This window comes from Electrona antarctica (assembly GCF_951216825.1).
Source record: "Electrona antarctica genome assembly, chromosome: 11".
Taxonomy (NCBI): Eukaryota; Metazoa; Chordata; class Actinopteri; order Myctophiformes; family Myctophidae; genus Electrona; species Electrona antarctica.
Window position 1 is genome coordinate 39,913,681 of NC_136792.1, and position 22,432 is coordinate 39,936,112.

General features: G+C 43.7%; 1 protein-coding gene across 1 annotated transcript in view; it reads right to left on the reverse strand.

Moving 5' to 3' along the window:
• The window catches only part of LOC306932591 (calsyntenin-2-like), a 297,254-nt gene that overhangs the window by 166,611 nt on the left and 108,211 nt on the right, over positions 1-22,432 (reverse strand). The window contains exon 2 of the mRNA XM_079514444.1: positions 1,612-1,734. Within this exon, the coding sequence (XP_079370570.1) occupies positions 1,612-1,734 (123 nt within the window). The remainder of the gene's footprint in view (positions 1-1,611; positions 1,735-22,432) is intronic.

Sequence of the window (22,432 nt, forward strand, 5' to 3'; positions counted from 1 at the left end):
AAACATGATGGCATGGGCCGCCATGCTCGATAACAGGCTCGATAAGCCCATAGCTTATTTATACCGGGTACTCGATGAATGTGTTATCGAGTTTGTAATGGGCTTGGGTTTCGAGCTCCATCCCTAGTCAGAACAGGAACTACATGATGGAATTGGGAAATGACAAAACTGGAGAAAAAATGTAATAAAATAACATATCACATACAGCCCCTGTCGCCTCAGCAGTATGAGCGCTGTCAATTAAGCATTTAGCTGACCTGGATGTGATTAAAAGTCAAACGACTTAATTAATGAGGCGGAACCACACAGCTCTGCTCTGCCCTGTCACTCTGCACTCAGACCACTTGGAGGAGGAAGACTTTGACCCGCTGTGGCTAATTAACCAATTTAGGCCTGACCTCGACATTTAAAAACATTCTTCTAAATCCTCCAGTTTTCTGAAATAAATATTTTCACGATTTTTCAAAAATAGCAGACCTACAAGCTCGTAGCGCGCCACTCGGTGGCGCGCTATGAGCTTGTAGATCTGCTATTTTTCAATAGCTAAATTATAACAATGTTTAAAACACCAAAAGGGGTTCCCGCCCAACATGGGTTAACAATGAGCTGCCTGTCTCTGGCCTGAACTGTGTCCGTATGGCTTCACCATGGCCTATCAATAGCTTCGATGAAGCTATAGTGATAGCAGCGGTGATGGCGGGTGTTACGGGAGTACAGTGAGAGAGGAGATGAGAGGAAATGAGTAAAATCCTCAGTGTGAATTTAGAGTATAAAAATGCAAAGGCCCATATGGGACCGTTTGCATGAAGTCAGGAGGCCCAAGTTACAGACATGGCAGGAGAAACGATGGCATGTAAGTGAGTTTTCTCTCAGTACTGTGTGATGCTGCCAGTCCTTTCAGAGCCAGAGGGCATATGTTGGTCAGCCAGGCAAGCTCCTCTATGTCTCATTTTTCTCTGCCTCTTCCTGTGGGGTGGCCATTACAGTTAGCCCCCTCAGGCAGTTCCACACACACACACACACACACACACACACACACACACACACACACACACACACACACACACACACACACACACACACACACACACACACACACACACACACACACACACAACAAACAAACGCGTACATATACAGTAAACACACCTACTCAGTTCCCATCCATCCAGACAGGCAGACAATCATTTTCAGCCCTGCTCAAGGGCTTTGTTGAGTGGGCTCCAGACCCAAACGGCAGCACCCTGCTGGAGCCTCAGCCAAATTAGAGAGTAGACTGGCAGGAGAAGACGCCAGGCCTGCCAGCAGCCTCCAGCGAACGCTGTCCCCAAAGAACCGCCAACTCCACGGGGGGAGATGGAATGGTCACAAAGAGGAAAAATCTAATCCAGTGTGACTGGTCTTTGTGATGTCCTCAGCCTCCGTGGGGCGTATTTGGGACAGCTTTACACTGTTGGGACTGCTATTGGATCAAATGGTTGACGTAGAAAACAGACAAATAAAACAGCAACATGGCGATCGACGTTAGATTCTACACACGGAGACCATGGTTTCATGCACTCAATTCTTGTTTTTCCCCCCTGTGACAAAAGCAATAGGAATGCACCATACCTGCATAGGGGACTGGGGCATCTTTGTCCAGGGCCACCAGCGGAGGATCCAGGAGGACAATGTCTGTGTTCTCTGTGATCACCCCATGGTATGACGTCTCGATCCACGGCTTGTGCTTGTTCACTGTGGACAAAGAAAGGAGAGGCAGGGAGACGTGTGTCAGTGGAACGGTTGTGCAGTGTGTGGTACGAGGTGCAGCGCAACTGACAGCCTGGGTGATGAGCTTTGAATACTGGTCCCTTTCATTCCACCGCCAACTGCAGTAGCAGGATAACCCATTTTGACCTGAGATCAGATTCTAAAAATGCTATGTTTCTATGTCAGTGGTTCTTCGATTTTTCAAAAATAGCAGACCTACAAGCTCGTAGCACGCCACTCGGTGGCGCGCTATGAGCTTGTAGATCTGCTATTTTTCAATAGCTAAAGCATAACATAATGCTAACACCAAAAGGGGTTCCCGCCCAAAATGGGATAAGCAGCCGAAAACACACAGACACACGTATACATGTACAAGAACACACGCTTGAACAATCACCTACATTTGTGTATATGGACGTACACAAATGTACATGCACACACAGACACAGACACACACAGATGAGTGCCTGTGCTGTGTGCTCACATGCACAATTTCACTCTCGCCTTGGCAGCGGTCCTCTATTCTTTTTCTGCGAGACCCACTCATTTTGCTAATCTCCTCTCTACCTCCTTTCTCTCTCTCATTCTCTTCTTTTCAACTCAAATGTTCCCTGCAGGTTTCAAAGCACTGTGCCAGGCTTGATCAATGACCACCATTGAGCAGCCAGCAGAGGCCTGTTTTGTTGAGTTGAGCCAAAACATAGTCCATGAGCTGTGGGCCTGATTAAAGGGCATAATTGAGTAAAAGCCCCTTGGGCTGCACCGTTGGTCCACCGTGTTTCAATCAAAAGCGGTATTAAGAACAACAGTATCCCTTTTCTCCTCAAATCCCACACTTAGAGGTTTTTGCTGACTCGGTCAGAGGTTAAACAGAAACTGTACCTTGTCCTCTTTATGGTCTCAAGTGCAGACTGGCGGAGTAGATAATGGTGAGAAACAAGGTAATTTCTGTGTGTGTAGTGTGTGTGTGCATGTGTGCGTGTGTGTGTGTGTGTGTGTGTGTGCGTGTGCGTGTGTGTGTGTGTGTGTGTGTGTGGTGTGCCATGGCCTATTGCTCCTAAAAATATTAAGTTGTTTTATGGGGCATTAAGTGCCTTCTCCTAGTTGTAGCAAACTAAGAATAAGGAATACAAACAACCTCGTTTTGAGTAAGGCTGTTTGAATATTTGCATATAGCAATGACAGCCAAAGACTACCTCAATTATTCAGTAAACAGTGATAACGGCATGACAAAGTAGGCAGAGAGCTGCAAATTAAACTGTCAGAAACCCATTACGGGACATTCTGCTCCATAATATCAACATACAAAGACCCTAATTTCACACATGAATAACATGTGTATGATAAAACACTAAAGGGCCCTCATTTCAGATGCATTTTGTAGCAACATTGGTGCAGTTCATTAAAGAGGCACATCAGCCTAGAAAGGCACTTTGCTTGTCATTATGTACCTGACAAAGTGCCTAGCTCGCCTCTCCTCCTCTACAAGAGAGGACTGTGCAAAGAACGGAAGGAGATATGAAGTGTGGTGGATTATGCATTCGTTTAGATTCAGGTCTACCTCCAAAAAGCAGGTAAATAGCGCATACAGGCTATATTAAAGAAAACTATTAAACGACTACATTAATGCCTGGATTTGTCTGCCATACCAAGTACTTTGGCAGACCCCCATCCCACATGGTTGTCTACAAGTTTCTGTCCTCCATTAGTTTACATCGTTTTTACATATGCCACGCACGTTAGTTATGTTCTGTAAGCAACGCATAAGCAGTGGTGCGCATAGTCGGCTAATTGTAACACGCGTTGTAAACAATGCATTTTCCCATGTAATTCACTCAAACTGGTACACCCGGTAATATTTAATAAGAAAACAATGTAAAACAGTCGCTTGAATGACAAATAAGTAATTTAAGCTGCAATTTAAACTTTTTAGTGTTGTTACATTTATAGAATATGAGCTTACAAGTACCACATCCACAACCAATTTAACAATGGAACAGCATCCACTTTCGGTTGAATAACTCCCGACCCGTTTCATCAATTGAAAAACTTTAGGCCTGGACGTTTAGCTCAACGGTCTGGGCGCCTAGGCTTCCAAGCCAGCCGGATGGCGTGTGCCGCGGGTTCGACTCCCGAGCCCGACGGCCTTTGCCGTGTGTCACTCACCATCTTTATCTACTGTTCACTGTCAATAAATCTTTAAAAAGTAGTAAATGTAAGTGGTAAATATAGCTCACAGGTCCTTTGCTTGAAAAGATTAAACATGTGGGTAAAAAGATTGCTGAGTAAAAGGTGCAAAACGTTACATAAGAAGCGCCCAGGCGGGTCTCCCCTACTAGAGCATAATACATCTCTTATTCTAATCCTGTGTTAATGACATCAGTGTGTGATATGATATCAGGGTAATGACTGTGTGTGGGACGGAATGGTTTTTCATTAACCCATTTTGACCTGAGATCAGATTCTAAAAATGTCTTCTACATCCTGACAGTTTTCTGAAAAAGCTATGTTTCCATGTCAGTCGTTCTTCGATTTTTCAAAAATAGCAGACCTACAAGCTCGTAGCGCGCCACTCGGTGGCGCGCTATGAGCTTGTAGATCTGCTATTTTTCAATAGCTAAAGCATAACATAATGCTAACACCAAAAGGGGTTCCCGCCAAAAATGGGTTAAGAGTGATGAGGGCATTAGGAACATGTTACATGTCCACCGTATAATAGACGCTGCATACTGATGGGCGGACGCCTACATGTCATCCCATTTCTCTAATTGAATGAGAAATACAACACTGACCCCCTTTTGCTAATGGACAGTGACCCTTTTTCTTTTCTGTTTTGTTTTACAATACAACACATTCAGTCCCATGAGGCAATTCCCTTCAACCAGCTGAGGAGACAGATGGACACGCTGCTTTCCTTTAGCAAACACTGCAGGCTAACGGAAGGCAGTGGAGGTATAGAGATGTGAACGGAGGAGGAATTCTGATGCAGACGGACTCCCAGGGGAGGCGTTTCAGCTGCTCGCCACAATCAATTCGGCCTCCTGCAATCGCTAATGACACGTCGCTAAGTGATTAGCCAAGCCACGTACTCCACAACTCAAATCTAAACAGAGTTAATCCACAGATCGATATAAAAGGGACCATGACACCAGCACGATTTGGTTGTGTCAGTAGCCAACTCCGGCAAATCGTTCCGCTGGTTTTGCAGTCTTTGTGGCACTGTGGCAGTTCACCCTGCCACTAACGGCACATAACACTCCACTACAATACACCATCACACAATAGCCAGGTAGACTAAACCTATATTCAACATTATTCCTGTGCCCCATAAATGATACCATACATAAGATCACAACACAAAGGTTATACAAGTTATTTCTTTATTGTTATTTTTCTTTATTGTTTACCATTGTATGGATCAAATGATTGGCTTAGGCTGCCTTATATGGGGCCTGACTCAAATTGGGGAACATGATTGGTTCCAGCTACTGTGGAGAAAAAAGTGGAATGTCCGCACACGATATAGTTCTGCTTCCCGTCTTTTTTTATTTCAACCTAAATACGGTAAAATAGGTATTTAGGTTCAAATAAAATAAAAAAAAGACGGGGAGCAGAACTACGTATATCGTGTGCGGACATTCCACTTTTAAGGGTCGTAGCGGGGACATTCTCTTGAGTTTTTAATTACCGGATTAAATTACATTAAAGAGACAGATTTTTACGTTCTGGCACAGCGGGGGGGGGGGGGGGGGGGGGGGGAGAATAAAACTGAATTCCACATTCTTGGCATTAATACGATTAAATTAATGAAATATCCTCTGGTAGGAATTGTATTGTACTGTAATACACTACCATGTGTGATACAAAATAAAATGAAATGTTTGCTGTTCTGCACACCTGAGCTGGGATTCAAATGGCATGACCTTTCACCACCACATAGTTGAAGAGAAAAAAACCCCAAATGTTATAGTTGAAATAATCTAGAACAAGCAAAATAACATACAAGATAAGATTATGAAGAGGTTGGACGTAAAACTAGAGACGTGTGCTCCTCCAACAGTGGACCTCCGCCGGGATGGGTTGACTACCCAGGGCCCACAAACTTTGGAAGTAAATCCAATGGAAATGGAATATGACAAATCTGAATGATACATTTGTATTACTGTACAGTACATGACTCCAGAGACAATGTGTATCGTTAACCCATTTTGGTGTTTTAAACATTATGTTATAATTTAGCTATTGAAAAATAGCAGATCTACAAGCTCATAGCGCGCCACTGAGTGGCGCGCTACGAGCTTGTAGGTCTGCTATTTTTTTTAAATCGTGGAAATATTTATTTCAGAAAACTGGAGGATTTCGAAGATTTTTTAAAAATTTCGAGGTCAGGCCTAAATGGGTTAATTTAGTAAGGCCTCTATGGCGTGTTGCGTCATGATCCAAGGAACAAACTTGATTGTACAACCTACGGTTCAAAAGTTCTAGGCCGAAGATGCGGTGCCTAAGATTAGCTGTTCACAGACAAAGACGAACAGACGGACATGTCCCGGGAGAGATAATTTGCTCTACCTGTTATGCAACAAAACAGTAAACACTGACTGCGCAGCGCACACAAATTCCCCAACGGTGTACTGACTGATGTGCTGCTGGCACAAATGTATTCACTGAAACCAGCGTGTTCACAGTGGATTTGACCTTGGTGTATATTTCAGTGTGGTTTTAAAGTGTCTGCCTGCTTTGAACCGTGAAGGATGCCAAATGCCAATCATTTCCTCTCCCAGGTTATTTGCTTTCTTCAAGCCTGGACGTAGCGCATATGCTTCAACCAAATGGAATTCACTGATACTGAAGTGAAAAATGACCAGTGCTCCAAACAATAATAACCATTTGTCTTTGACTTTAATCTTTTCACAAATGAGTGGAGTTAAAGGGCACTGCAGAGTCATTTCTAGTCCTCACATCAATTGCCTTCCAGACCAGGGGCTAGTGCTGCTGCGGCGCTAATACAGTACTAATTCAAACACGCTATGTGTGACAGCTGAGAAGAGAACACTGCCGGGCAGGTACCTGCCCTTTACCGCCATTGCTGTCTCTGGGATCCACCATTTCAGTGTTAATTAAGACATTTTGGGCGGGAACGCCTTTTGGTGTTAGCATTATGTTATGCTTTAGCTATTGAAAAATAGCAGATCTACAAGCTCGTAGCGCGCCACCGAGTGGCGCGCTACGAGCTTGTAGGTCTGTTATTTTTTTTTAAATCGAAGAACGACTGACATAGAAACATAGCTTTTTCAGAAAACTGTCAGGATGTAGAAGACATTTTTAGAATCTGATCTCAGGTCAAAATGGGTTAAGCCAGCAGCGGCAGCGGTGTGGCTGGATGTGACACGAGGCCCCAGGCAATGGCGGAGGTCCTCTACATGCTGATTAATCTATGACCGACGAACGCCATGGTTCTACGGTGAGCACCTCAGTTTAACATTCCCAGCAGTCCCACGAGGGTGGCAGAATGAAGAGGATCAGGTGTAATAAAAATGAAATCTGGAGGAAAAGTAACTCTGATAGATAAGGTCGACAACAGGGGCCACAATGGATAATACATTAGCGTAATGAATAGTAAACGTTCTGTGCTGCAGTCAGCCATTAGCACGGCCAAACAGACCCCTGCAGCAGGAGGCCTGCATGGCAGCTTCCAGAGACTCAGAGATGTCCGTCACAATTACTGAGCAACATTCCTCCAGTCTGCCAGCAGAAAGGGAACATTAAGCAGTCTCTTCCTCGGCGCCATAGCTCCATCTCTCTGTTCCCCTGCCCTCACCTTCAAACACTATTATACTGTACCTTCCCTGTTGTCTCCGTTTCCTTTGAACCTTGGAGATGTTGGTCAACTTTAATCCTCTCTGTGCCCTATTATATGTGCTACTTGTTAGGAAGCATGAGTCTAGAAAGGGTTTCAATGAATAACGAATGTTACCAGATATCTTCAGGGGCCTGTGTGTGTGTGTGTGTGTGTGTGTGTGTGTGTGTGTGTGTGTGTGTGTGTGTGTGTGTGTGTGTGTGGGGGGGGGGGGGTATTTTCTGTAAATGTGTACACGTGGCGTCGTAGACTGCTCTTTGGTTATAAGTGGCATGAAGTCACGTGTATCGTAACAACGCAATGAAAATACAGCAGCGCTTTCTCAGCATCACCAGCGTGAAGACTCTTTTGTGATACTTTTGCTTGTCTTGCACCGGGGCCAAGGATGTGCGTGCACTATATTACCTTCCTCACATACAAAGGAACATTGCCTAGAACATCTCTAGCCTTGGATACAGCGATTGGTATCATGCTGTATGTTGCACAGCTGACATCAGCAGCAACAGCATCCAAATAAAATAAACAGTCATCTGTCTTTCTGGAAATGTTTTCGATTGCTGTGCTGTTTCCTATATATGTCTGTTCATCAGCTGCGGATTCATATCAAAAAGCCTTTGTTGGGCGGGGTGCACACACAGATCCGACGCGTATGGAACATGTGATGCGATGCGAAAATGCGATAGTCCGACATGCTCTGCTCCCATGCTTGCGGTTATGGTTTGGTTAGGGATTGAGGTTTCGGATCAATAGTATGTCGGAACTAAAGCCTGTACCCTTGTTGGGCGCCCGCTGGCCTAGTGGTCCAGGCGCATGCCCATATAGACTCTGGCCTGACAGCGAGTCACGTGTTCGAGTCCCGTTCATGACAACCTTTTGCTGTATGTCTCTCCCCTTCTCTCTCTCCCTCTTTCCTGTCTATCTTCACTTGTAACTATCAATAAGGGCAAAAAAATAAAAACAATAAGCCTTTGTTTAAAAACAAAACCGGGAGTTTATTTATAGAATACAAAGCATTTGTTTCACCGTTGTCGCCTGTTTTGTTGTTAAAATTATAGATGTTGTGGCGGCTATGTTGGATGAATCCCACAGGATAAAGGGAATGTTAATGTTGCAGCCATGGAAGAGTAAAGGCAGTTCAGCTGTCAATGCTAGCAGCGCATGATGGCCCCTCGATGCAGTCCCACATTACAATGAACCGCTTGTAGAGATAATTATTAATGTGTTAAATCCAGTGTGAGAACTGCCGACGGTCACTTTGAAAAACAGAACGAGCAACGTGTGTATAGAGTTGCAATTGTATTACAACACTTTACAAATTATTTATATATTTATTTTTAAATAATAAGTTATTCAAAACGTTCCCTAAAGGATAGCGGTTTTATTTTCCCACAGTTTCCAGGTGAACAGTTAACAGTTTAAACATCCCATGCCTTGTGTGTGTGCGTGCGTGTGTGCGTGCGTGCGTGCGTGCGTGCGTGCGTGCGACTATAAGCAAGTTCATTCCTCAGCCAGTGCACATGAAGCCAGCAGGCTCCTACATCTGTTCTAGCATCCTGCCTGAGTCACGCCAAGGCCACTGTCCTTTTCAGACGCTGCCATCTTGACCTCCGCGCCGCACAGATACAGAACCCATCTGGCCGCACCTTCAGAAACGTGTGAAAGGGTCACTTACACACTCTCCAATTCTGATTACATTTTCATGTGCACATACAATACCACCTTATGTCCTGTGGAATTTAAAAGAAAAACCTTTTGTTTTCCTTCTCTATTTGGTCTTCTGTGGTGGCTAGGTTTCAATCCAGTTACTTGTGGTGTGTGTGTGTGTGTGTGTGTGTGTGCGTGCGTGCGTGCGTGCGTGCGTGCGTGCGTGCGTGCGTGCGTGCGTGCGTGCGTGTGTACGTTGTGTGCATGCCTGCTTGCATCCGTGTTGCCACAGAGTTAGCGCTTCAAGAAAACAAAACAAACACATACAACCTTGAAGGTCATAAACAGCACCCACCATACCAGGGTATGAGAAATACATTGAATAGATATACACTCTATTGTGTATAGCTCAGCTCTCCATTGTGTTTCGTCCACAGTAGATCATGCTGTAATCAAACAGTAATAAGAGAGCTTCTGCTAAAGGTTAGACGCTTTATCTTCCGCTTGTTTTCTACCCACCTGACTAGAGAGAGGACTAATAGAATCTGCCTGACGTATCTTTTATGTAACTTACAGTAAGTGACTGTGTGGCAACTTCTGTGTGTGGCAATGCTCTGCTTTCAGAGAGCCGGATTTAAGCTAGGCTTGCTTAAAGGTATTGTTTAATATTACTACAGTATATTAGTGAAATAACTACTTCTAAAACTCTAGCCTACTCTGCCACATAAACTGTGGTGACAACCTTGTCCGCTGTTGAAGGCCAGCTATGGCCGAAACGTCGTGCTGTTGGTTGGACTTCTCTCTTTAATTCCATGATGCTTTGCAGTCTGTGGTGATTGCATAATGATTGTAATGTACCGGATTCAATAGGTCACCACTACTGGTGTGACACCACGGCTCTTGTTTACACATTCTGTTGTCAACACATGTGCGGAATGACATGAGATTGAGAGAAAAGGGATAGTTTATCCTTTAGTAAGGCTGTGGAAGTATTCACAGTATTTTGGGGAAAGGAGGAGATCAACCGTCAATGCAAATTGGTGAAGCAGCAAGCAGCAGCTCCACAACACTGGTAGGCTGCAGTTTTTTGTTGTTGTTTTTGTTTTTTTCTCGAGGGTGGGTTTTAATTGTCCGTAACGCAAAATGACGCAAAAATAATCGAAAAATTTACTTTTATCAGAAGGTAATCTTGTAACGTAACAGGATTATTTTTGATGGCAGTAATCCAGTAACCTAACAAAGTTACTTTAGAAAGTAACGTTACGCCTCACAGCTAGAAGGTCCTGGGTTCGATTCCCGCTCGGGACGCTGTGGGTGCTGGCGGCGTGTTTCCTCCTCCGCGTCATCAGTGCCCATACCTGAGGCGGGGTTGGCGAAAGGGCCTTTCTGTGTGGAGTTTGCATGTTCTCCCCGTGTCCCCTAGGGTAGGTACCCTCACAAAAAACATGCAGTAATCCTGGTCTCTAAACTGCCTCCCCCTGGCCAGCCGGGGCGCCTGATGGAGGGGAAAGGAACTGGTTGGAATAACGTGTTCCTTCCACACGCTACGTCCAACCAGGGAAACTCCCCCCTGTCAGGTGTAAAGGAGCGACTTGGACACTCAGGCATGAAGGAAGCATGAGTTCAAATCCGTTGTTCTCCCCATGTCCCCCATATATGGGGACTAGGTTGGCGGAGGGTGTGTAGAGCCCAGGATCACATTAGATAATTGACAAAGGGGTGACAAATGGGTTACAAAATCGTGGGATAAATAATTAAAGAAAAAGAAAAAAAAAGAAAGTAACGTTACCCAACACTGGTTGTTATTAGCCCACAGACATAGGAGATAAAGTAACGTTACCCAACACTGGTTGTTATTAGCCCACAGACATAGGAGAGAAAGACGAGAGAACAGAGAGAGATGAAAGATCTTTATGCATTAGGGCGGATGTGGCCCAGGGTTGTGCTGAAGGGCAATGTGAATCCACGCTTTGGCAATTGAATAGATTAATGGCAATGTTATGAGCTATGCAGATCTGTTATCAGGCCATGAGGTCGGCTGAACAGTCGCTCCTGGTTGTGCCCACAGGAAAGACCACAGGAAATCATGCCTGGCGGTGGCTGGCCGCAGGTTTTGGAACTCCTTGGCCCCTGGACATTCCTTCCTCTCAGGTTTTTAAATCTTTACTAAAGACTTATTTTTCTCCCTATTGCCTGAAATGCGGTTTAATTGTGTAAACCCTGGCACACATATTATTCTTTTGAAATGCTTGTTTTACACTCCCTGTTGTGTCATGTTTTTACTAATCTCTTCTCATGTTCTTGTTTGTTTTTCATTTTCCCTTTTGCAGCACTGACCTTGGTCATTGTAAATGTGCTACTCTAAATAAAGTTGCAGTTGAGTTTCAGTTTACAGTAGGTCACAAGGTCTGCTCAGCTCAGAGGCACTGGATTCCATTAGCAATGTGTGGAGGAGGGCACAGGCTTTTGGTGCGCATTTATTAAGGACATGATTGCATTAAGGTTGTTCTCTGTGCTCTGTGTGTGTGAAATGCAATAAATGGGATAAATAAAATACTATGAATTGAGTTCCTGTTTAATAAAATTCTGAAGCCCAAACACATGATATATGTGACCGTTTCGGACCAAGGCTAAGTCATTGAATTTTTTTAATTTTAGTTTTTTTCAAGTCATAAAAAAGCAGGGAATCATCAAATTGACATATTGGTTGTTCCGTTTGACCCACCAGTTTTGGAGATATGGCTTATAGAGTAATGTCTTGCAGAAAAACAGGCTTGAAAGGTTCACTTATGTGGCCTCTATAACGTTATACTGTACCTAGCTACATGTTTAAGCCTTTGTTTCATATTTACATGTCAATTTCAGCTCTGACATTTATTTCAGACATGCTCTAGTATGTGAAGAGTCTGCCTATGTGAAGAGTCTACCTGTGCTATTAACTCATTTTAGATAAAAAAATAAATAAATTCAGTTTTTCTCCTCTGGTGAAAAGCTGGAGGTTGCACCAAGGCAGCCCCTCAGTCAAATCTGGTCACATATTAGCTGGTAGATCTGTTCTTATTGCAAAAGACACCGTCATGCTATATGGAGCATAAATTAGCCAATACTTATACTTAGACGCCCCCTCCCCCTCCCCCAACCACTCATGTCAGTCAACACAGTAACACTGAGTTTTCACCCTGGTTTGCACACATTGCAGCTTCTGAAAGCCTCCATCCAAATACAGAAAAAAGGACCACACAACACTATTTCAATGCCATTATCCATCAGACCACTTTCTGCTGAAGAGCTTCACCGACCCCCAAATTATCCCCACGTGTGTATCATTAGAAGCCCATTATCTTGGTTCACTGCTGCATGTCCAATTGAGATCTGGCATTTCTCGCACATTGCATATTGATGCTCACCAAAAAGATACATCCACAGAGGATCTGCGTGCAAAAGCAGTTTTGTGTGGCCTTTTTTGTGTCAACCATATGCAACTCACATGTGGAGGCCATATGCTTTAGTAAAACTCTGATGCCTACTTTTCATTTCCTGGTAAAAAGCAGGTAAGGACACCAACGTCATTTTCGCTATCATGCAATTCCAGAAGGCAGATTCGTCGCACCATGGGAGCCAAACTACACCAGAAAGTTTGGTGGAATGCATTGGAGTCATTGAGAGCCCGGTGACCAGCTCATGAACAAACACTATTTCTGAGTAATCGCTTCTGGAAAATAACAGAATACATACAGTTGGAGGCCATCGATATTGTCCTTTTCTTTTTGCTGAGGTTTGCGTGATCTGCGCAAAAGGACAGTTAACCCATTTTGGGCGGGAACCCCTTTTGGTGTTTTAAACATTGTTATAATTTAGCTATTGAAAAATAGCTACAAGCTCATAGCGCGCCACCGAGTGGCGCACTACGAGCTTGTAGGTCTGCTATTTTTGAAAAATCGTGAAAATATTTATTTCAGAAAACTGGGGGATTTAGAAGGATTTTTTTAAATTTTGAGGTCAGGCCTAAATGGGTCAAATGATAAGGGACAATATCGGTGGCACCCAACTGTAACACATTACTGTCTGCTGTGTTGCATTTCGATGTGTACACTGTGTAATTTTATATCTAAAGAGCACAAGTATTTTCTGAACGTATCAAGTATCACAAGACTGTCCACCGTTTCCTATCTGGCAGCCAAATCTTGCGAAATACCTCCAATGCGAGGTTTTCTCCCATGAAAGCATCCATGAAAGTCTGGTTCCATGGAGTATTGGTGACTTTACCTTCTATGCAGGTACTATATCACATGCACTATCACATGTAACATTTCAATTTCACCATGAGAGACTATCTTGAATGGGCTATAAATATGGATTACAAGGACGGATTGTGACCATAGTGAAGATGAATATTCTGTGACTAAAAGTGAGTAAAATACATGGACGTCTTGCAGTAGATTAGCAGTTGATTAAATATTCTTGACTGGGAAAGAGTTCAAAGTCAAAGTCATACGATTTGTCACGAACTACCGCAGTGAAATTTGTTCTCCGCATTTGACCCATCTCTTGGAGCGGTGAGCCGCAGCCAAGGAGCGGTGAGCTGCAGCTGTGCCGCGCTCGGGAATAATTTTGATTAGTTGATTTGACCCCCCAATCCAACCCATTGATGCTGAGTGCCAAGCAGGGAGGCATTGGGTCCCATTTTTACAGTCTTTGGTATGACCCGGTCGTGGATCGAACCCCGACCTCTCAGTTTCAGGGCGGATGTCGTGTATTTTCTAATGAATGAACCAAAATTAAAGTCTATTTTCAACTAGGGTCAGTACGGACGGAGTTAACAGCTGGTTTGAATCAATCTAAAATGTTCTCACCAAAAGGGCGGTTGTTTTTAGAGGGGTAATAGACATTCCGTTCTGACCGGCACCTCAGGCAAAGATCTTTTGTCTAAAGGGTCTTTTGAAGCGGGAGGGATTTTACTATCTAAAGGCAGGGACCTGCTGGGATAGTAAAGGGTTATCAATAGCTTAAGATCCTGTTTTTACAGCTGTGACCAGATGGCATTTGTTTGAAGTATGGCTTAGTTTATACTCTGGTTAACTTAAATATCATAATGTTGAACTGTTCTTAAATAAAATAGGTCCTAATATCTATTTGTCATTATAGATTGCAGATAAAACGCTAGGAATTAATACTGGTTACTAGACTATTAGAAGCACTCAGTACTAATCTAGAATGTACTCTTAAACATATTATTTTGAAGATTATAATTTCAGGTACCATGTTAAAACAAGCTCATTTATTTCTTAAATAGAGTCAGTTCAGTATAATGTAATTTTGTTTAGTTTCATACTGTTCTGTCATGTTTCAGTTAAGTTTCATATATTTCTGTGTAGGTTTATATAGTTCTGTTATGTTTATAATTTCATATTCTTAAATTCATTACTAGCCAGTTGTCATCTCAAATTGTAAAAATAGGTTGTAGTTTGGCATAGGTCCCGCCTTCGCAGGAACCGGGTACTCTGTTTAGCGGCTTTCCTATTGGACGAGGCCGCTGACAGAGTAGGCGGGACCATGCGTTGGTTGTGAGTCTTAAGCCTGGATGCTTCTCACAATCGGGAGTCTCAGAACCGGCGTTGAAATTGGAACCACGGAAACGCTGTGTGTTGAAATTCTCAAGACTCAGGCATAAGACTATTCTTGTGCAGTTTATAACGGCTGTGTCGACTTTGTACTTGGCGAAAAATAAAGACGGAAGTTGACCTTTTGAAACTACAGATCCATCGAGCGTCCATCCTTTTGTTCTCTTGAATGCATAGCTGATCCAGATCGGAAACGACAATTGGTGCACGAAATCCGCGTAAAGGGGCCATCGCGCTTGGTAAGTTATTTATTTTTTTTACCAATGGCGATGTGCTTTTTTATCGAAAAGAATTGGGGACTTGTTTCCGTACTATGCGTGCATTCTGGGAACAATGGGCTGGCGTTTGCGGGGTTTTTTGCTTCAGGCCGTTATAAACAAACCGGGTGGGGTGTCTTTCATCCCTGCTCGTGCAGTAGTATTGTTTTCCCGTGGGACTGTTCAAGAAGTCCGGTATTTGGTAGTTTTCTTTGTTCACATTTCAGATCTGTGCTCGCACATTTTTCTCTTTGTGTGCGTGTTTTCTCTTTACGGTGGCTTGCTTGCTGTGAGCGTGTGGGCCGGCTACCGTAAAGCGCCGTGAGTTTTGGATGAAAATGAAGTGGGATGAGGCGTTTCATTTTGTTTTTGTTTTCTGCGGCGTGGAATTTAATGGTAGGGTTAATTAATCATTGATTGTTCACCTTCATAGATTCGAGGCTTTGTTTGGCACAAGAAGGGGTCGGTTTTAACTGAGCGGGACAACTGTTTGTTTTTTGTTATTTTTGCTATTTTCTACGCACGGTCTAAATGGGGTGAGTAAGTGTCTAAGCTTTGTTTGAAAAGCCGTGAATTTGTTTTGTGGATATCCTGGTGGTTACGACCGGGGACGCACTGTGTTAAACGGTGGGTCGTAATTATTTTTATGGGTGTTTGCACGTAACTGGGTGAAACATTTTAACTGGGGTTCTTTTTTTTTCATCTAAAAAAGGGGAAGTGACAGTACCAGCCCCCCAAGTATGCCCACTGTTTTATGCCACCCAAGCTGTGGCAGATCAGTTTTGGCTATGTGGGGGAAATCAATTGTATAGCACACTGCCCCTCAACTGGACAGGTCGGTGTGCCCGTGTTCAAGTGGTACAACCCATAGTGATTATTCCTGCTGCAGACTTAAAGGCCCGGGTTGCTGGTGGGCCTGGGAGAGTTCGTCGAGACAGCGAGTCAGGGGATGGAGTCTACTTCGACTCACTCGGGACCCCTCATGGTGTGCCGAAGGAGTTCAAAGCTATCGATGAGGCTGCTATCGCATTTGGAAGTATGTTCTCTCCTCTCATAGGGATAGTAGTGGATGCTGAATGGATAAATTACATGTATTACAATCAACAAAGATTTCTCAACTTTACGATCGCTGCCCTGGGTGCAATTGGGAGACAGCTGGCAGCTACCAGTGAGATGACGTGGCAGAACAGACAGGTATTGAATGTGGTGGTGGCGTCGCAGGGTGGGGTTTGTGCGATGTTTGGCGATTTCTGCTGTACATACATCCCTAACTCCACCGCGGCAAACGGCACCTTCACCCAGGCTATGGGACATCTACACAGCCTGAGGGCTGAGCTCCATGCGCACACCGGAGTCACCTTTGGACTGGCTGCATGGCTGGAAAGCCATTTGGGTTCCTGGGGTGCATACCTGGCGACCGCAGGGATGTGGATCCTAGGAATAATTTTCATTGTAGCGTTTATCTTTTGCTGCTGTCTTCCGCTCATCCGTGCCTTGGTAATCAGAGGGCTCACAGGGGGTGCGGGCGGGACAATGGCACTGCAGGCCATTCAGTCGCCCGTCCTCACTCACATGGATACAAGGGATATGGAGGCTGGAATGAACGATGGAAAGGATGTATCGCTGTACACAGATCTAGAGCTGTGTACCTATGCTGAGGAGGTTTGAGAAGGATTTTGCCCTGTCACATGCCCTTTTTCACTCCCCCGCACACTTTCTCGTGCTTGGAAGGATTTGCCCAAATGCCCATTCCCCGTCTGTGTCACTATGGCATGCCCTATCTTGTATCGCTCAACTCTTTTCTAAATATCTGTCTCTCTATCTATGCTCTGAGGTCAGACGGTGACGCTTACCTCGAACTTTTGTGCATTTCTTTGGCTAAAGAAAAAAGAACGGACATTCGTTTTTTTTGTTTTTTGGATTTTGATGGAGAAAAAAAAAAAAAAAAAAAAATGTGTTTTGATATCTTGTGTCTGAGTTTAACCTTGGTTGTATTTTCAGCCTCCCGTGCTTGGATATTCATCAGGCGTGGTAGGGTGGTACGATGATGGTTCGGCTGTTTTGTGTTTTTGTTTGTTTGGTTTGCTGATTTTTAGGGTGATTACGGGTGTCCAGGGAGGAGGTTTGGACTTTTATACCTGTTTTTTTGTGTGTGGGTTAAGGGTGGTTATTTGGTTTGGTGTTTTTGGTTTTGTTTTGTTTTTTGACAGACTGTTTGGTCTGTAAAAAGGGGGGGGGGTTATGTAATTTGGGTGTCCTGGCTATTTAGGACTTTTCTTAGTTAGTTGTTTTTTTCTGATAAACTTTTTTTGTTTTTAATGTATCAAAGGGAGGATTTTATTTTGGTTCATTTATCTTGATGTTTATGGAGCATATGCCCCATAAAAGGGAGGATATGTCGTGTATTTTCTAATGAATGAACCAAAATTAAAGTCTATTTTCAACTAGGGTCAGTACGGACGGAGTTAACAGCTGGTTTGAATCAATCTAAAATGTTCTCACCAAAAGGGCGGTTGTTTTTAGAGGGGTAATAGACATTCCGTTCTGACCGGCACCTCAGGCAAAGATCTTTTGTCTAAAGGGTCTTTTGAAGCGGGAGGGATTTTACTATCTAAAGGCAGGGACCTGCTGGGATAGTAAAGGGTTATCAATAGCTTAAGATCCTGTTTTTACAGCTGTGACCAGATGGCAGTTGTTTGAAGTATGGCTTAGTTTATACTCTGGTTAACTTAAATATCATAATGTTGAACTGTTCTTAAATAAAATAGGTCCTAATATCTATTTGTCATTATAGATTGCAGATAAAACGCTAGGAATTAATACTGGTTACTAGACTATTAGAAGCACTCAGTACTAATCTAGAATGTACTCTTAAACATATTATTTTGAAGATTATAATTTCAGGTACCATGTTAAAACAAGCTCATTTATTTCTTAAATAGAGTCAGTTCAGTATAATGTAATTTTGTTTAGTTTCATACTGTTCTGTCATGTTTCAGTTAAGTTTCATATATTTCTGTGTAGGTTTATATAGTTCTGTTATGTTTATAATTTCATATTCTTAAATTCATTACTAGCCAGTTGTCATCTCAAATTGTAAAAATAGGTTGTAGTTTGGCATAGGTCCCGCCTTCGCAGGAACCGGGTACTCTGTTTAGCGGCTTTCCTATTGGACGAGGCCGCTGACAGAGTAGGCGGGACCATGCGTTGGTTGTGAGTCTTAAGCCTGGATGCTTCTCACAATCGGGAGTCTCAGAACCGGCGTTGAAATTGGAACCACGGAAACGCTGTGTGTTGAAATTCTCAAGACTCAGGCATAAGACTATTCTTGTGCAGTTTATAACGGCTGTGTCGACTTTGTACTTGGCGAAAAATAAAGACGGAAGTTGACCTTTTGAAACTACAGATCCATCGAGCGTCCATCCTTTTGTTCTCTTGAATGCATAGCTGATCCAGATCGGAAACGACACGGACACTCTAACCACAAGGCCACTGACTGGTGGACCGGCCACATGCACATTGACGGTGGGTGCTGGGCCAATAGAGCGTAATATGAAAGGAGGTAGAGCCCGCACACTAGTTTCAGGCGACAACGTTTTGATCTCACAAGATCTTCATCAGGTCAGTATACCTAATATTCTAAAGAAACCATCACACATTGGCCACAGAAAGTGAATAAAACTGATACAGTTTGTGTATCAGTATCACTGTGTGTATTTCACACGAACAAAGACAGTCATCGTAGCAGAGACACTGTAAAGGGGTGTTGATTCCCTGAGAATTACGACCCAACAGACAAGGTACAGTTTGGGGCCTCGGGCCGACAGTTGAAAACACATTGAGTGCATAAAGGTCTACTCTACACAGTGTAATCCCTTTAGAAGAGCTGCCAGGTTACTGAACTGAGAGTAGCCACCTTCTGCACCCACAGCCAATCCGGTTAAAGATGGAGGTTTTCTCCCTAACAACGTGCACAGTGTGTCTTTATTTCAATCCTGTTCCTTCCACCCTCACTGTGTGTGTGTGTGTGTGTGTGTGTGTGTGTGTGTGTGTGTGTGTGTGTGTGTGTGTGTGTGTGTGTGTGTGTGTGTGTGTGTGTGTGTGTGTGTGTGTGTGTGTGCGCGTGTGTATGTGTGCGTGTGTACGTGTGCGTGTGTGCCTCCTTACCGTACATCCACTTTTCTATCTCCCTTTTATATCGTTACATCAGGTTTCTCCATGCATGCCTAAGAAATTAAGTGGAAAATATGTGTCATGAACCCTTAGTGCTCCCGGAAGTGTGTGTGTGTGTGTGTGTGTGTGTGTGTGTGTGTGTGTGTGTGTGTGCGCGCGCGTGCGTGCGTGCGTGCGTGCGTGCGTGCACAGGCGACTGCATTTGGCCGCTCTAAACCTTTCTGGTGTAATTCTAAAAATCATCATTATCAGGAGAGTGTGATGACAGAATTAGTGTACATCCTCCCGACACCTCTCGTGAGCGAGCGGGCACACTCATAATCAACCAATTAATTTCCTGTACCATGGATGAACGGAGAGAAGGAAGCTTTCTTACACTGATGCTGTCCTCTACTTACAGTATACTCTTCAACACACAAAACAAACCAAAATATATTTGGAGGCATGGAAATTAATGTTCACTGTTTACTAGAGTTTAAATGCTGACCTTCCCAGGCTGACAGATTCTCCGACATAAACTTGAGACAGCCGAGGCCACGGCCTTTTCTCTGGGTATTTAAAACAGTTGGTCTTTACAGAAGGTTAAGTTGCATGCTTCAGGACAATGCTTTAGGGCAGAACTACCGTAGAGGAGTTATAATGAACTGTATTCAACAGAGATAAACCATTTTGACCTGAGATCAGATTCTAAAAATGTCTTCTACATCCTGACAGTTTTCTGAAAAAGCTATGTTTCTATGTCAGTCGTTCTTCGATTTTTCAAAAATAGCAGACCTACAAGCTCATAGCGCGCCACTCGGTGGCGCGCTATGAGCTTGTAGATCTGCTATTTTTCAATAGCTTAGCATAACATAATGCTAACACCAAAAGGGGTTCCCGCACAGTAGAGACCAGTCTTGGACACGCAGCACGTGTCAATATGAGCCAACAAACAAGAGACACACAAGTCAGGGGTCTTCAACAGGGGGACAGGGACCCCTATAGGGGGTAATTACAGGGGGTCCCGTCGAATCTTTGTGTGATGGTGAACATTAGCCGAAAATCTACAAGCTCTCTTGTAGATCGGCTATTTTCGGACAGTTGGTATAGTGGAAAAAAGAGCAGACCAAAAAAACAAACCAGACTAAATATTGAGGTTTTAAAAGTGTCACACATTAATTACATACATTAATTAATTAATACATTAATACATATTAGCATATAATCCCCCAGCCTTTATTAAAAACATTGATATCATTCACACCAGCATTTTCGCCCGTTCAACTCTTATTTTGAAGAGCCAAAAACCCAGACCGGATGTTATGATCTTATGTTAGTGCATGTGACGATGCAAGATCACTCCCTGTTTACCGACGGGGGCTGCTAAAACATCATGGAGAGCATCACAGAGTCTGCTCTGGGCCGTGGAATAAACCTTGTTTTGACCAAAAAGGCCATCTGGGACAAGGAATAGGAGATACAGGCGATCTAAGTGAAAGAAACAGATAGAGTGGGTGTGTATGGGCACGGCAGAACAAGATGGCACGATCCAGTGTTATTGACACCACTAGCTAGCAGCCCATGAGTTTGAGTTTGTACACAGTTGTCACACATTCCATGTGATCATGATGATTGACAAGTGGGTTGTATAAAGATTTGTTCCTCTGTGTTCACCTTTAGTCTGAGGAAGAGCATTGTGCTCCAAACGTCACAGTCATCTTGTTGTGCAATAAAAGGGACTTTTCACAGCATCGGAGCCCACAGTGTGCGAGCGTCTTTATTTGCAAGGACCGCCATAACTCTGAGAGTGTACAAATGGGACCAAATTAACCCGTAAGGGTCCATTTGGTTCCATTTGTACACTCTGAGAGTTACAGACTTGATATTAACCCATTTTGGGGCGGGAACCCCTTTTGGTGTTAGCATTATTATGTTATGCTTTAGCTATTGAAAAATAGCAGATCTACAAGCTCATAGCGCGCCACCGAGTGGCGCGCTACGAGCTTGTAGGTCTGCTATTTTTGAAAAATCAAAGAACGACTGACATAGAAACATAGCTTTTTCAGAAAACTGTCGGGATGTAGAAGACATTTTTAGAATCTGATCTCAGGTCAAAATGGGTTAATAGTCATTCAGGGCTAGAGCTTTGTGTTTCTGGTAATATTATTGTCCACTCATTTTGTATGTTTGTGGCAAAAAAAATGAATTGTCCACCACAAGACAGCATGGTGATGACTCTAGCAACGCTGGAGTCTATCTATGAATCCACTAACAGACATGTCTTGCATTTCAAACAACAGCAAGGCACTTTGTGATTAAACATCAATAATGTTGCCTGGGATTTGCCTCAGGGCAGCTGAAGTTAAAATCACAATAAACATCCAAAGAGTTCATTTAACTCAATATAAATACAGGCTGTCAAGAGTCAAATTAAATTCAAGAGGTGCACTCTGCCAGCAGGAAAAGGTGCCTAATAATAAAAGGAGAAAGGACCTCAGTACACTCCAAAACCCTAAGCGTTATGCCTGGGGTCGACGTCAGCCAGCTAGGGCATGCGGTCGCAACAGGTTCCTAACACCAAACCAAATGGGTTCAGATCTGAGTCAAGTCTCCTGAGGAGGCACGTCTGAAGCCTGACCTGGACAGGGTATCCGGACGTAAAAACAAATCCATGAGCCATTTTGTTTCCATTTGTACATTCTCATGGTTAAATAAACCACTGAGGACTTTACTGTGTATACTTGCAATGACTGACAATGTATTGAGTCAACCTTATACTGTATAGTAAGTTGGGTAGTTCATTAGGGTGGGACATTACACCTAGCATCTATCTATTTTGTTGAGTATTTTCCTTACGCACGCACACGGACACGCGCACGCACGCGGACGCGGACACGCGCGCACACACACACACACACACACACACACACACACACACACACACACACACACACACACACACACACACACACACACACACACACACACACACACACACACACACACACACACACACACACACACACACACACACACACACACACACACACACCTCTGCAAATTTCACAACTCTCAGGCAGGACCATGTTATCTTCTCCTCTACTGCTCCAGGGTGTTAAGTGCATGGCCTGGCTTGAGATGGAGCTGATAAA